General features: G+C 46.1%; 2 protein-coding genes across 2 annotated transcripts; one reads left to right on the plus strand and one right to left on the minus strand.

The window, feature by feature from the left end:
- Positions 1-436: 436 nt before the first annotated feature.
- On the plus strand, positions 437-1,435 carry LOC140898945 (olfactory receptor 52R1-like). The gene has a single exon (XM_073313615.1). It carries the CDS (start codon positions 437-439, stop codon positions 1,433-1,435), a length of 999 nt encoding a protein of 332 aa, XP_073169716.1.
- Positions 1,436-12,734: 11,299 nt separating this feature from the next.
- On the minus strand, positions 12,735-13,724 carry LOC140898997 (olfactory receptor 52E4-like). The gene has a single exon (XM_073313735.1). The coding sequence runs from the start codon at positions 13,722-13,724 to the stop codon at positions 12,735-12,737; it is 990 nt and encodes a 329-aa protein (XP_073169836.1).
- Between the last annotated feature and the right edge of the window lie 1,033 nt (positions 13,725-14,757).

Genomic DNA, 14,757 nt, shown 5'->3' on the forward strand with positions numbered 1-14,757 from the left:
TGTGTCATCAAAAGTGGCTTTGTAGTGTTCACACCTCCACTATTTCTTCACCAAATGCTGCCTTTTGGCGAAAAAAGGTGACAGTGTAGACAGGGCCTAAGGAACAATCAGGGAAAACCAGTATCCACTTGTGTTTCCTGTTGGTGCCTATAAAGATTTCCCACTCCACGATGTGTAGGAATTGTTGACACAGGGAGCACCATAAAATATGGAATTGGCATTATTAGGGTCAGTTGTTCATAATTCATTTATCTGAATAATGAAAATGTCATTTTTCAGTGTGTGTGGAGCGACCAACCTGCTTCATCAATGAGAACAGCCTCCAGTAGTGCATGAAGTGTCTCATATTAACACTGTCTCTCCATCCAGGTATTTGTCCTGTGACTGTCGCCCTACAGCCTGGGTTCATACAGGAAGTCAGGGGAACATACGGTACATGCAGGAAACACCATTCTGCCTCAGTGTTGGACACTTTCTCTCCTACTCCATGTCAGATTCCAACTCAACTGACTTCAACAACCCCTCCACCTTCATCCTGCTGGGCATTCCTGGCCTGGAGGCAGCCCATGTCTGGATCTCCATCCCCTTCTGTGCCATGTACGCCATAGCCATCCTGGGGAGCTTCACCATCCTGTTCATCGTGAAGAGGGAGCCAAGCCTCCATGGACCCTTGTACTATTTCCTCTGCATGCTGGTCATCACTGACCTGGTCCCGTCTACGGCCGTCCTACCCAAAATGCTGAGCATCTTCTGGTTCAATTCCAGGGAGATCAATTTCAGTGCCTGCCTCACCCAGATGTACTTCATTCTCAGCTTTTCTGTGATACAGTCTGGGATCCTCGTGGCCATGGCTTTTGATCGCTATGTGGCCATCTGCGATCCCCTGAGACATGCCACCACCCTGACAAACCCTGTGGTGGCCAAAATTGGCCTGGCCATGGTGCTGCGTGGCATCATGCTCATATTGCCCTACCCCTTCCTGGTGAGGAAGTGGCCATATTGCAGAACCAACATCATTCCCTACACATTCTGCAAGCACATAGCTGTGGTGAAGCTGGCCTGCGCAGATATCCGCATCAGTAGTTACTACAGCCTCGCTGTGGCATGCTTGGTGACTGGTGTGGATGTGTTTTGTATCGCTGTGTCCTATATCCAGATCCTCAGGGCCATCTTCAGCCTCCCAACAAAGGATGCCCGCCTCAAGACTTTTGGGACCTGCGGCTCCCACCTCTGTGTCATCTTAGCCTGTTACACCCCACATCTCTTCTCTGCCCTCACGCAACGGTTTGGGCACAATGTGGCCCTGCATTTCCATGTTCTCATGTCCAACATGTACCTCCTGGTGCCCCCCATGCTAAACCCCATCATCTATGGGGTGAGGACCCAACAGATCCGGGATAGGCTACTCCAGCTCTTTACTCAGAAAGGGACCTAAAGTTTTCTCCTGATGCTCTGGTTCTCAGACCACACTCCATTCAGAGGTAGCTGGTGATATAGTGCTGGGCCCTCCTCCCTGAATCACTGACTGGCCAGTCAAAGAGATATTAAATCCTTTCCTCACCTTACTGTGCTGTGTCAGCGTGACAAACTGGGGAATCTGTCTATGTGCAACTCATAGGGTTGCCACCTTTCTAATTGCTGGTAACTGGAAGCCTAAGGCCTCACCCCTCTACGCTGCCTCTTCCCCCAGGCTCCACCCCTGCTCTACCTCTTCCCCTCAAGGCCCCTCCTGCAACTATTTCCTCTCCTCCCCCTGTCACTAAACATTGATATCTCCTTGGGTTGTACATGCGATCATTGTATGTGAAGTTATGAATTTGTGCTATGTGTGTGTTATTAAAGTTCAGGCTTGTTTCAGGCTTGATGGGACTACGGCTGATTTAAACCAATGAAGTCTCTGGAGTACAAAGATCCCATCCTGGATGGCTTGTTCAGTCCTTTGTTCAGAGCTTCAGTTTCAAGCACAGTTCCTCCAGAGGGCAGAAGCAGGATTGAAGACAAAATGGAGGGGATTCCAGAGCTTTTCATATCCTCTGCATGTGGAAGGATACCCCTTTCTTCTTACTGTGGAAAATCACAGCAGAAAGGTGGAGCTTGGAGTCACATGGGCAAGTCACATGTCCATGCATGACTCAGTTTGCAGGCGGCAGCCATTGCTCACATGCTATCTTGAACGTTACCAGGAAGGCTCCTCAGATGTGGATTGGAGTCTCCCAAGCTCCCTTGTCAGTTAAGTATTTCTTCATTGGGCACTTACTCAGAATAGTCCTTTCTTGAGAAGCTGACCAAATGCTTCACGGATGCTACTTAGAATCAAACACATTGAGATATAAGTACATAGCCAATATTCGTAACTTCAAATACAAAAATGATACACACATACAGACAGCATAATCATAACCAGCAAATTACAGCCTTTTTATAGAAACCTTACTCAACCTACTTTGTACAAGATTTGGTGCCACTATAGGACCTTGCTTGCAACTATGATCTATACGATCACAGTTCACATCAATAACATCAGCCCCCTTTAGGAGGGATCTCAATTTCAGGCAATCTTTGGGGTCTTGGTATGCCAGGGTCTGATGAGTTAAGGAAGTAAGAGGGATTTATATGTTGGCCAGCCCTCTGCAGAGCTAGGTCCCAACCCCAGGGTTATGCCCATGAAAATAATCCACCCCCCCCCCACACACACACCTTGCACTTTCCCTGTGATCCCCACTCCCAGCACTGGGACCTTCCCCTCCCCCTTTCCTAGAGGGTTGTGATTTGTGCTCTCTGGGCTAAGAGGTGTGTCTCTTCACAGCTGCTTTCTGTGTTTTCCCAACCCTGGGAATTTCCTCCTCCCCTCTGTCAGTTGGGTCATTAGCATTTCCACAGACAACCATCGATTCAGTTGGACCTGCATCCTGTCTTCAAGAGAGAGAGTTAGTTTTCACAAGCACGTCAGGAACAAAGTCCTGAAAAATTGTGACCTGGATTGGAATACCCTGCGTCACCCCTCTCTCTATCCCCGAGAGGTAAGTTGTGTGATGGCTCCCGTCCGGCAGGTCAGTTACACTGTTCCCTCTCAAAGCCTGAGCCACAGGTTGGGTGCCTGGGTGCACAAATGCTGAATCATCCATTCTGTCCTGAGCATCCTCCCCCATGTGATCAGTGAGCAGACATTCCTGTTCTCCCACTATTCCTCCCCCAGTTTCCTCCTCATGGCCCCCTCTAGGACACCTACCGCTATGCTCTTTAGAGTGGGAACTATCCCCTGGTCAGCTGTGAAGGGCTCACAGCTAGCAGCCTGGACAGTTGTCTCAGTGGCAGGCTCCACACCCCCCTTTCTTCCTGGGGTGGTGTTGCCTCCTGCTGCAGTGTTAAAGGAACCCACACCCACCTCCTCAGTGATTTCTATGATTCTATCTCCCTCCTCTAGGCTCCCCTCTGGAACACATCTCCCTATGCTCCCTTAGATTTGGTTTGGCCCGTGTTTGGCAGCACCATGGACTTTTTTCTCCCTGAGGCACCGCTACCTTCAGCTGAAGGGCAGGAGCTGGTCTCAACCACCCCCACCCCTGGAAACATGCAGCTTCCTCCTCCTGCAGAGGAATCAAGGAGACTCTGTCTCTTTCTTTCAGCAGTTCCTGGGGCTTTCCCCTTTTCCTCTGAAGTCCCAGCAGAACGCTCCTTCTTGCTGCATGCGGACACTTTAACACCCTGAGCTACATGGAAGAAATAATAGCCAATTAGCATATCAATAGGGGTTTCGTCTACTACCCCCACTGATAATACAGCTTCCAAACATTTGGTTTCGATGTGCACTTTAGCCAAAGGCACAAGGATTTTGTAACCATCAAACAATAAAAGCCCTGCCGTCTGTCCTGTCAGTATGTCACCTTGTTGTACTATACTCCTCCTAACTACCAAAATTTCTGCCCCTGTATCTTCCCACCCATGATGTTCCCTGCCATTCAGTGCTTCATGCCTAGTTATACAAACGCTAATTTTACAAACCTAGTATGATAAGTGACAGGTGCCTGAGGGGCTTCTGTGCTCTGAATAGCAGCATTCGCCTGGGCTACCTGCTGCCTGCTTTCTTTGAGCACAGGGCATTTATTCCTCAGGTGATCAGTGGAATTCCAATGATAGCACCTCCTGGACTCTTCCATTTTCACAGGAGATTCGGGTTGGAGATTAGAAGAATGGGGTAAAATGGGACCATGCTTCCCACCAAGTGTAAACCCTCCGTCTGTAGTTTATTCACAATAGATGCTTGTGTCTGTTCAAAGTCATCAGCTAGAGAAGCCATCTCATCCACAGTTTTCACCTTTTTGTCCCATAGACATTGTTTCACATCATCTTTACCTGTGTTTAAGAAGTGCTCCTAACCAACCAGCTAGGTCAAACATTCCTTCAAATCTTGTAACATCTGTGCCCCTTACCCACTTTCCCATAATATCTTTAATTTTTTAAACACATTCCATGTTGCATACCAGGACCCCCTTAAGATTCCTAAATTTCACTCTGTATCTTTCAGGGGAAAATCTGAAATTGTTTCAAAACCATTTCTTTGAATTTACAATAATCTGAAGCATCATCAGTTGGCATTTTATTGACTATATCCAGAGCTTTACCAGAAAAATTAGCAACTAAAGTGGGCATCTTCTGGTCATCAGGAATCTTATGTATCACACAGAGACTCTCAAAGATATTCACCAATATCCCCTGCCTCGTTGTATGCAGGACACAATTGTTCCCATTTGAGGATTTTTGGAGAGGTGGGAATCAGTGGAGTGGAAAGGTTCTAGTTCAGCTTTTCCAGCAAGTCAAATTGGTAATTCTGCTCTCTCTCTCTTTCTTCTCACTTTCTTGTTGTTTTAGCTCCATAGCCTTTCTGTGTTCAGTCTCCTCTCTGGCAGCCTCTGCCGGCTTTAGCTGCAAAATTCTCCTATGTTCTTTTTCTTTTTCTACTGCCTGCAATCTGAATAGCTCCAATTTCACAATCATTTCTCAGTTTTCACTCATCTTGCTGCTTTTCTGTTCCTACTTCCATTTCCCAAAATAAGCAAACAGAAAATAACAAACTGGTCACCTCTTTGACTGATCTCCAACTACCCCACTCAAAATCTCACTTAAAATTTCTACACCAGTGTATGAAGTGCAAATCTCACTCAGAACAAGGGTTGCATTTCAACCTGCTCACTGTGCCAGTCTTCCCCGGAGTGCAACACAGAATTGGGGTACCACTGAGCCCTCTTGCACACTAATATGAGTCCCCTTTCACACTGTGATTATGTGACAAGCTACAGACCCCTCCAACTCCTCCACTCACACAAACATTCACAGGCAGGGACACACCCAGCTGAATTACATGAATGCTTTCGCCAGCCATTCATGAACCAACAATAGAGAGGCTCCAACCAGTTCCCCCCAGCTCTCCAGCTTAGGACCTCAGAGCGGTACCGTCTTGCCTTGGTCAGAAACCTGACCAGTGTAAGTTTATTATGCAGTCCACCCAGTCTCAATGTGGAGAGGACAATGCACCAGCCCCTCTTCTTGAGCAGATTTCCCTTTTGCATTTCAAACAACACACTGTTTTAGGTAAAAAACATAAAACCAATTTATTAACTACAGAAATATAGATTTTAAGTTATTTTAACTAATAAGTGTACAGATCAAGGTAGATTCCTGAATAAATGAAGCAAAATCACAATCTGACTTCTACATAGTAGACAGGGTTTGTATCTCACCCTGATGGTACAAACAGTTCACCAATCTTCTATACACATGCCAGGATTTCTCCTTTCCAGCTTGGGACCAACTCCCCAGTTAAAATATTTTTCCTCTAGCTGTGTTTTGAGGTGTTGAGTTGTGGGGGGAGTGAGGCCAAGTGATGACATCACTTTCCCCTTTTATAGCTTCTGCCAGGTGCAGGGAACTTCTGCCAGATGCACAGTTAGTGGGAAAGTACAAGCACAAGATGGAGTCCGGTGAGATGGTCACATGCCCTTGCGTGCTTCAGTGAGCTACAGCAGGGACCATTACCCATATTCTGGCTACAGCGTCTACAGGAAAGTCCATCCGGTGGGGATAAGCTTCTCCCATGGCCCATTGTGCTCACTGATGGGCCATCAACTTGAATAGTCCATTCACAAAGTACTGGCTCGACTGGATGTAAACTACCTTGTGGGAGTTACCACAGGAGGAAAAACATTTGAAATACAGATACATAGTCAAAATTCATAACTTCAGATAAAAAAATGAGACATGCATACAAAGAGGATAATCATATTCAGCAAACTATAGCTTTTCCACTGACACTTCACATGACATAGTTTGTACAAGATTTGTGGCAACTATAAAACAGTGGTGAAAGCAGGGGTGCCAGGGTGTTGTTTTGGGGTAGTGCCTGGAAGCTGTTGGAACTGCTGTGCCCCCAAACCATTCAGCTGGGTTGGCCTCTCCCCCTGCTCTCATGGTGACACACAGCCATCCCCTCTGGGCCCTGTTATCACCCAACACAACAGAAGGTGGCGCCACATACCTAATTGAGTTACCTGAGTGCTTTACCTAAGCCACTCATAGACCAACAATGGAGGAACAAAACAATTTCCCAGCTCCCCAGCCTGGCAACCCTACTGGAGCATAAACCCAGAATTAGACCGTCTTTCACTGCACAGAGATATGTACAACATGAGTAGTATAAGGGCCCTACCATCAATCAAAACCTAACCCCGCCCCTTGACCCCTTAGCCCCGCCCCTTGACCCCTTAGCCCGACCCACCGGAAGTCCTTACTTACACATCAGTAGCCCTGTGGGAGTAAATGTATCATGCATCAGCTGTTTTTGCTCATGTCTGAGACACAGATCTCAAGAGGAAAAGGACAAAATGGAAGAATGAACCAGCAAAGACACCCTCATGTTAGGAGTCATGGCGCCCATTTTTACAGGCGGTTGTAAAAGGTTGTGTTAAACCAGGCGATTAATAAAACTTATTTAAATGTGTTAATATGAATGTTGTCCCCCACCCACACTTGTGTTAGTAAAAGATGGTACCAGTAACAGTCATGTCTCCACAGGCGGCTCTGTTAAAGAAAATATATTACACCCCCGGGGAAGTTGGGAGCTTTGGCGGGGTGAACCCTCTTTTTCAAGTGGCCAAAAAGCACAGTAAAACTTTCAATAGAAGACAAGTAACAGCTTGGCTTTCAGACCAGGGTGCTTATACTTTACACAAACCGGCTCGAATACGTTTTAAAAGAAACAAGACCATTGTTTCAGAAGTGGATGCGCAATGGCAGGCAGATTTGGTGGATATGCACCAGTTCTCCAAACAGAACTGCAATTTTAAGTACATCTTAACAGTGGTAGACATTCTATCCAAATATCCCTGGGCCTTAGGCCTAAGAGACAAGATGAGTGGTGAGGTATCCAAGGCCTTTAAAGCTATTTTTAGCAAAGGGCGTGTGCCTCAAAAATTACATTCTATCCAAACAGACATTTACCGATGAGATATTCATAGTGGATGAAGCCTTAACCAGGGGTCAGAGACCTGTATACCGATTATAAGACTACGAGGGTGAGACAGTTACTGGATCTTTTTACCCTGAAGAATTACAAAAAGTAAACCCCAAACGAGACAGGATTTACAGGGTTGAAAAAGTTCTAGCGGAGAAAGGAAAAGGGAGAAAAAAGCAACTACTGGTAAAATGGTTGGGGTGGCCTGATAAGTTGAACAGCTGGGTGAAAGCTTCTCAACTCTGTGACATTTAGACGCAGACAACAAACAAACAAAAGTTATTCCTCCCCGCAAAGTCAGAGAAGATGAGCGACGGCGGGTTTTACATTACTTTGCCCAGCAACGCCAGCTCTGCAATTTTTCCCCAAAACACCAGCTCGAACTTTACAATACGGCTAATTAAGCCCTTGGATCTCCGGGGTGCCTGGGAGGTCGGGTTAGTGGAAATACAATACCCGCACAGCTGGAACACTATCAACGAAGACACTCCTTTTGAAGTCACCTTTGGAGATATGGCATGGAGTTTCATCCTACGACGAGGTTATTACGCGTCCATACCCGAATTACTGGATCATATGAACAGTATCATAGCTTGTCACCCCGGACCGCCTGAGATGGTCATGAACTACGACTCTGTGGGTAGAAAAATTAGACTTAGATCCGCCGCTTTTACTTATATGTTTTCTACCAGCAGGGAGCTAGCTAACATTATGAGCTTGGGCCCCAAACACAGCGTCCAAAAATTCCCTTTCTCAGGAGACATTACAGGGGGTTTTAATTCCTTGTATCTGTACACGGATATCGTAGAACATCAGTCTGTGGGGGACTTTTCTGTTCCCCTGTTACGTTGTGTCCCTGCCCAAGGAAGGAACAACGAGTTTGTCACCATCACCTACGATAAACCTCATTATGTCCCTATCAGTAAACACCACATCGACACCATTACCATTGAAATAAAGACAGATCAGAACAAAAGCGTCTCATTTCGCTTTGGCAAGGTGATCATCAAGCTACACCTGCGCCCCCGGAGAGAGCGAGTTTTATAAAAAAGCAAAACCCTTTAAAAGAAGGACTTTGGCCCGCAGGGTCGGCCATAAGCGAAAGTCCAAGAGGAAGCCTGGGCGAAAGAGGAAACACTCGCCGGCTGATATGAGAGATATATTTTAATCAACATGGCTTTCGTTCACTGTGGGTCTGAAGAATGCACCAAATCCGAACTAGACTTGTTCCAAATAGCCCCTACGCAGACCAGCATTGAGAAAAGCATCTACCTCGAGGTGCCACCTCTGTCGGCCATTACGGAGTCTGCCCCCATTGACTTTTTATAGCAGGGAATGGCATAGATTATATGGATTTAAACAACACACTGCTGTACCTGTGTTGCAAGATTGTAAAAGGAGATGGAACTGAACTCGAAGCGGACGCCGAGGTGGGCCTGGTGAATTACCCAGTGGCCTCTATTTTTAGCAGCTGGATGTCACGCTCAGAGGCCATCTTGTAAGCCAAAGCAACAACTGTTACCCTTACAGGGCCTTTATAGAATCGGTGCTCAATTACAGCAACGACACCCTCGCCACACAATTTTCCGCTGGCCTCTTTTACAAAGACACTGCTGGACAACAGGAAGACACAGACTTGGACGGCGAGAATCTCGGGTTTGTGAGGCTTGCAAAACTGACCGCTCAAAGCAGAACAGTAGAGCTTCTGGGTCATCTACACAGCGACCTGTTTTTTCAAGAAAAACTATTGTTGAACGGAGTGGATGTGAAAATTAAACTGACGCGCAGTAAAGATCCTTTCTGTTTAATGGGCAGCGGAACCAAAGGCTTTAAACTGTGCATTCTATCAGCATCCCTTTTTGTGAAGAAAGTACGGGTGGCCCTGAGCGTTCGTCTGGGGCACGCCGAGGCCCTGCTTACCGCTAATGCCAAATACCCCGTGGACCGTGTGGGAATGAAAGTGTTTAGCATCCCTGCGGGCAGCAGGGTCAGTAACCAGGAGAACCAGTTCCTGGAACAGTTGCCCAAAATGCTTGTCCTGGGGTTCGTGGATAACGATGCCTTTAGCGGAAGATATGCTAAAAATCCCTTTCATTTTAAGCATTACGATATTAATTTTGTGGCCTTGTATGTGGATGGTGAGCAGATACCGACCAAGCCTCTTCAACCAGACTTCGAGGCAGGACGCTGCGTGAGAGAATACATGAATCTGGTACAGACGGCCGGTAAACACATGAAAGATGGTTCTCTGTTAATCGACAGTGAGGAGTTTGCACAGGGTTACACCCTATTTGCCTTTGACCTGTCCCCCAACCAGGAATGCGCCAATCACTATTCCCTGATTAAAACCGGGAACCTGAGAGCAGAAATTTGTTTTGGGAAGGCTTTAACCATTACTGTCAATATGATTGTGTATGGGGTTTTTGACGACGTCATAGAGATAAATCAGAGGAGAAATGTTCTGTTTGACTACATGTGAACATGGACACCGTGCAGCTCTCACGTGTCTTATCAACGGACGCTTACACGAAAAAGAATTTCTTAGACGTGTTTCCCTGCGATTGGCTCCCTGGCGGCAAGCTGTCTCAGAGACCCCTAGGTTTGGTGGTCAACACGCATCCACACAGCCGACCGGGTGAACACTGGCTTGCCGTGTATCTGGTGGAGCATAACCTTGGAGAGTTTTTTGACTCATACGGGCATCTCCCGAACAGTGTGTTCTTTCCTAAAAGCATTATGAAATTTTTAAACAAAAATGCCACAGACATTGTGTTTCACAACAGACAATTACAAGACCCCAGCTCCGTTGCCTGCGGCTATCACTGCGTGTTTTTCTTACACCCTCGTAGCAAGGGTTTATCTTTTGACCGGATTTTAAAATTGTATTCTAATGACTCAGTGCAAAACGACCGGATGGTGATGAATTTTGTAAAAAATAAATTTAAATACTTGGCCATGCCTAGCCTTGCTCAAAGCATGTTTTAACAAGCCCAGACATGTGTATCTTGAAATGATTTTCATAGTCATGTTACCCAATAAAGTACCCCAGGTGAGGGGTTTAAAGACAATCGATGTTTGGCGTGGTTTTTTTTAAAAAAAAACAAAACACAATGACCCAATTCACAAATGTTTTATTTAAAGTAAAACATTACCAGTTTAAAAAAAAATAGAACGTGAAAAAGATCACAAACTGAGTCATTCGGCTCTTTTAGCCAATTTTCGTTTTTTAGATGGCAAAAAAGGGGTCACTGTTTCTTGGTCCACACCGGTGTCGGAGATCGAGGCCTTGAGGCATTCCAAAAGATCTCTATTGGTAGCGTTGCCCATGACGGAAGATGGTATGTTCAGTTCCGCCATGGCATTCATAAAAACATCCCATCCTTTAGGTACATGTCTGCTAGGAACAGAGCGCGTCTGGATGACGGCCCTGACTAAGTCGAGCATGTTAGAACCATTAACCACAGAGCCTTTGTACACAAAAGACCCTTTATCGGTCCATGAAGAAATGTTTTTATCTTGGCCCAGCTTATTTAGCAATACTGATGCATTTTTCTTATAACGCTTATTCACGTTATCCAACACCTCCTGAGCAACAGAGTCTGAGGTCTTTGGTGTTTCAGAGGGTTTGGCAGTCACACTGTGTTCCTGTTCTGGTAGAAACAGACTTATTTTTTCTTTGTCCACATCGCTCTGCTTCACATACGTTAGGTACCTTTGAATCATAGAATCATAGAATATCAGGGTTGGAAGGGACCCCAGAAGGTCATCTAGTCCAACCCCCTGCTCAAAGCAGGACCAATTCCCAGTTAAATCAGTTGGTGCACGGTGCTGTAAAGTTTAGCCTTTTCATATTCACCTAAGTCAGTTCTTTGAAGAACAGATTTCATTTCATTTAAAGACAATCGATGTTTGGCGTGTTTTTTTTAAAAAAAAAACAAAACGCAATGACCCAATTCAGAAATGTTTTATTTAAAGCAAAACATTACCAGTTTTAAAAAAAATAGAACTTGAAAAAGATCACAAACTGAGCCATTCGTTTCTTTTAGCCAATTTTCGTATTTTAGATGGCAAAAAAGGGGTCACTGTAGTATATACTGTAGTATAAGGGCCCTACCATCAATCGAACTCTAACCCCGCCCCTTGAACCCTTAGCCCCGCCCCTTGACCACAGAAGGATAGATGCTAAATGATTATAAGTGATAAAAAACAGATCAAGGCAGGTTACTCAGGAAATGAAACAAACTTGCAGCATAAGGCTAGTACATGCTTGATAGGATTTGAATCAGCAATATCTCACCTTGACTGATGATACAAGCAGGCTCACAGATTCCTGAAGAACAGGCTGTACCTGCTTTGAAGCCTGGGTTCCCCTTCCCAATTCAAACTCCTTTGTCTTCCTGAGCTTCTTGCAGCTGTTGAGTTGTGGGGCAGTGAAGACAAGAGATGATTTCACTCCACACCTTTTATAGTTTCTTCCAGTTTTCTGAAAAGTCTGTATATGTGATGTTGGGGGTCCACCCCCATTGACCAAACATTCTCTGTTGTCTCCATACTCCCTCCGTGGAGGCTTTCTTATACAGAGTTCCTGTGCTACTGGATTCTTCCCTCGATGAGTGTTTATGACAGCAATTAACACTGTCTAGCTAGTCCTTTGACATACCTGAAAGGCTGGTTTTGGGTGTTTCCAGCCTCGTATCACAAGTTAGGAACTCACACAAAGCATGATTTCATTACTTCATATACCCAAGGAGATATTAATGTTAAGCAGATTAAGCCCTTTAGAATAATAGCTCACAGGACATACTTTGTACAAAACGTACCATAATTACATCACCGTGGTAAATATAGAGTGCTTTGGAGTGCAGAGTGTCACAACGACAATCCAGAGAGTTACAGGAGGTGGGGAGGAGAGGAGAGAGTGAGGGGCAGGGCCTTGAGGGGAAGACGCAGAGCAGGGGCGTAACCTGGGGGAAGATGCATGCTACATGGGTGGGGGCCTCATGCTTCCAGTTACCAGGAATTAGAAAGGCGGCAACCCTCGGAGTTGCACATAGTCAGATTCCCCATTTGTCACACTGACGCAGCACAGTAAAGTGAGGAAAGGGTTTCAGGTCTCTTTGACTGGCCAGTCAGTGATTCAGGGAAGAGAGCCCAGCACATGTCACCAGCAAGCGCTGCATGGAGCTCAGTCTGACAGCCAGATCACCAGGAGAAAGCTTTATGACCCTTAATGAGTAAAGAGCTGGAGCAGACTATCCCGAATCTGTTGGCTCCTCACCCCATAGATGATGGGGTTTAACATGGGGGGCACCAGGAGATACATGTTGTTCATGAGAACGTGGAAATGCAGGGCCATATTGTGCCCAAACCGTTCTGTGAGGGCGGAGAAGAGATGTGGGATGTAAGAGCCTAAGATGACACAGAGGTGGGAGCCACAGGTCCCAAAAGTCTTGAGGCGGGCGTCCTTTGTTGGGAGGCTGAAGATGGCCCTGAGGATCTGGATATAGGACACAGCGATACAAAACACATCCACACCGGTCACCAAGAATGCCACAGCGAGGCTGTAGTAACTACTGATGCGGATGTCGGCGCAAGCCAGCTTCACCACAGCTATGTGCTTGCAGTATGTGTAGGGAATGATGTTGGTTCTGCAATATGGCCACCTCCTCGCCAGGAAGAGATAGGGCAATACGAGCATGATGCCACGCAGCACCACGGCCAGGCCAATTTTGGCCACCACAGGGTTTGTCAGAGTGGTGGAATGTCTCAGGGGATCACAGATGGCCACGTAGCGATCAAAAGCCATGGCCACAAGGATCCCAGAATGCATAGCAGAGAAGCTGAGAAGGCAGAACATCTGGGTGAGGCAGGTGCCGAAATTGATCTCCCTGGAATTGAACCAGAAGATGCTCAGCATTTTGGGTAGGACGGTCGTAGACAGGACCACGTCGGCGACGACCAGCATGCAGATGAAATAGTACATGGGCCCATGGAGGCTTGGCTCCCTCTTCACGATGAACAGGATTGTGAAGTTCCCCAAGATGGCTATGGCATAGATCGCACAGAAAGGGATGGAGATCCAGACATGGGCTGCCTCCAGGCCAGGAATGCCCAGCAGGATGAAGGTGGAAGGGTTGGTAAAGTCGGTTGAGTTGGAATCTGACATGGAGTAGGAGAGAAGGTTTCCAACGCTGAGGCAGAATGGTGTTTCCTGCATGTACCGTGCGTTCCCCTGACTTCCTATCTGTGCCCAGGGTCTAGGGCGATGGTCACAGGACAAATGCCTGGATGGAAAGAAAATGTTAATATTAGACATTACATACACAGCTCGAGGCTTGTCTCATGGATGGAGCAGGTTGGTCACTCTTCACACACTGAAAAATGACATTTTAATGATTAAGATAAATGAATTATGAACAATTGACCCTACTGATGTCAGTTCCATATTTTATGGTGCTCCTTTCGTCAATAATTCCTACACATCGTGGTATGGGAAACATTAATAGGCACCAGCACGAAACACGAGTGGATGCTGGTTTTCCCTCATTGTTCCTTAGGCCTTATCTGCACTGCCAAGTTTTTTTGCCAAGAGGCAGCATTTGGTGAAGAAATAGTGGAGGTGTAAACACTACAAATCCGCTTTTGAAGACAGAACTCCTCAGTTTCAGTGGCGTAATAAAGGCACCTTAACGAGAGGTGTAAGGGTTTGCAACAATGATTTCTTTTAAAGGCTTTTTCGTCATTGACCAAAGTTTCAGCAAAAAAAATCTGCCAATTTACACATAGGCTCAATACAATGAAACCCAGGCTACAGAGTCCATGCTGTAGGGAGTTTCCCATTCACCTAGTTATTGAAAATCTGAGAGTGGGAAAAAAACACCTTTGCCAAGACATGTGCCAGGGGAAACATCCCAACTAGAACACACCTCAGGGAAAAGACTTGGGCATCATTGATAGCAGCTCCACGAAAACACCTGCTCATTTGCGGTAGTGGCCACAACAAAGACAATGTTCAGATGTGTAAGGAATGGGATGGAGAATATCCTGCTCTGGAGATGCACTCCCTTTTGCTCACCCAGCCTCTATAAAGGATGTAGCAGATAGAAAGGGGATTTCCCAGGCAGCCTATGAGAATGGGGGAGGCTGGCGTATGCGGAAAGACTGAAAAGTCTAGGACTGGTTAGTTTAGAGAAGAGACAATTAAGGGGGCATACGATAGAGGAGAACAAAATAAAGAATGGAACTGATTA

The sequence above is a fragment of the Lepidochelys kempii genome, chromosome 1 (genome assembly GCF_965140265.1).
Source record: "Lepidochelys kempii isolate rLepKem1 chromosome 1, rLepKem1.hap2, whole genome shotgun sequence".
Classification (NCBI taxonomy): Eukaryota; Metazoa; Chordata; order Testudines; family Cheloniidae; genus Lepidochelys; species Lepidochelys kempii.

Coding starts and splice junctions, on each gene's coding strand:
- LOC140898945 (XM_073313615.1), top strand. CDS start 437: ATGCAGGAAACACCATTCTGCCTCAGTGTTGGACACTTTCTCTCCTAC.
- LOC140898997 (XM_073313735.1), bottom strand. CDS start 13,724: ATGCAGGAAACACCATTCTGCCTCAGCGTTGGAAACCTTCTCTCCTAC.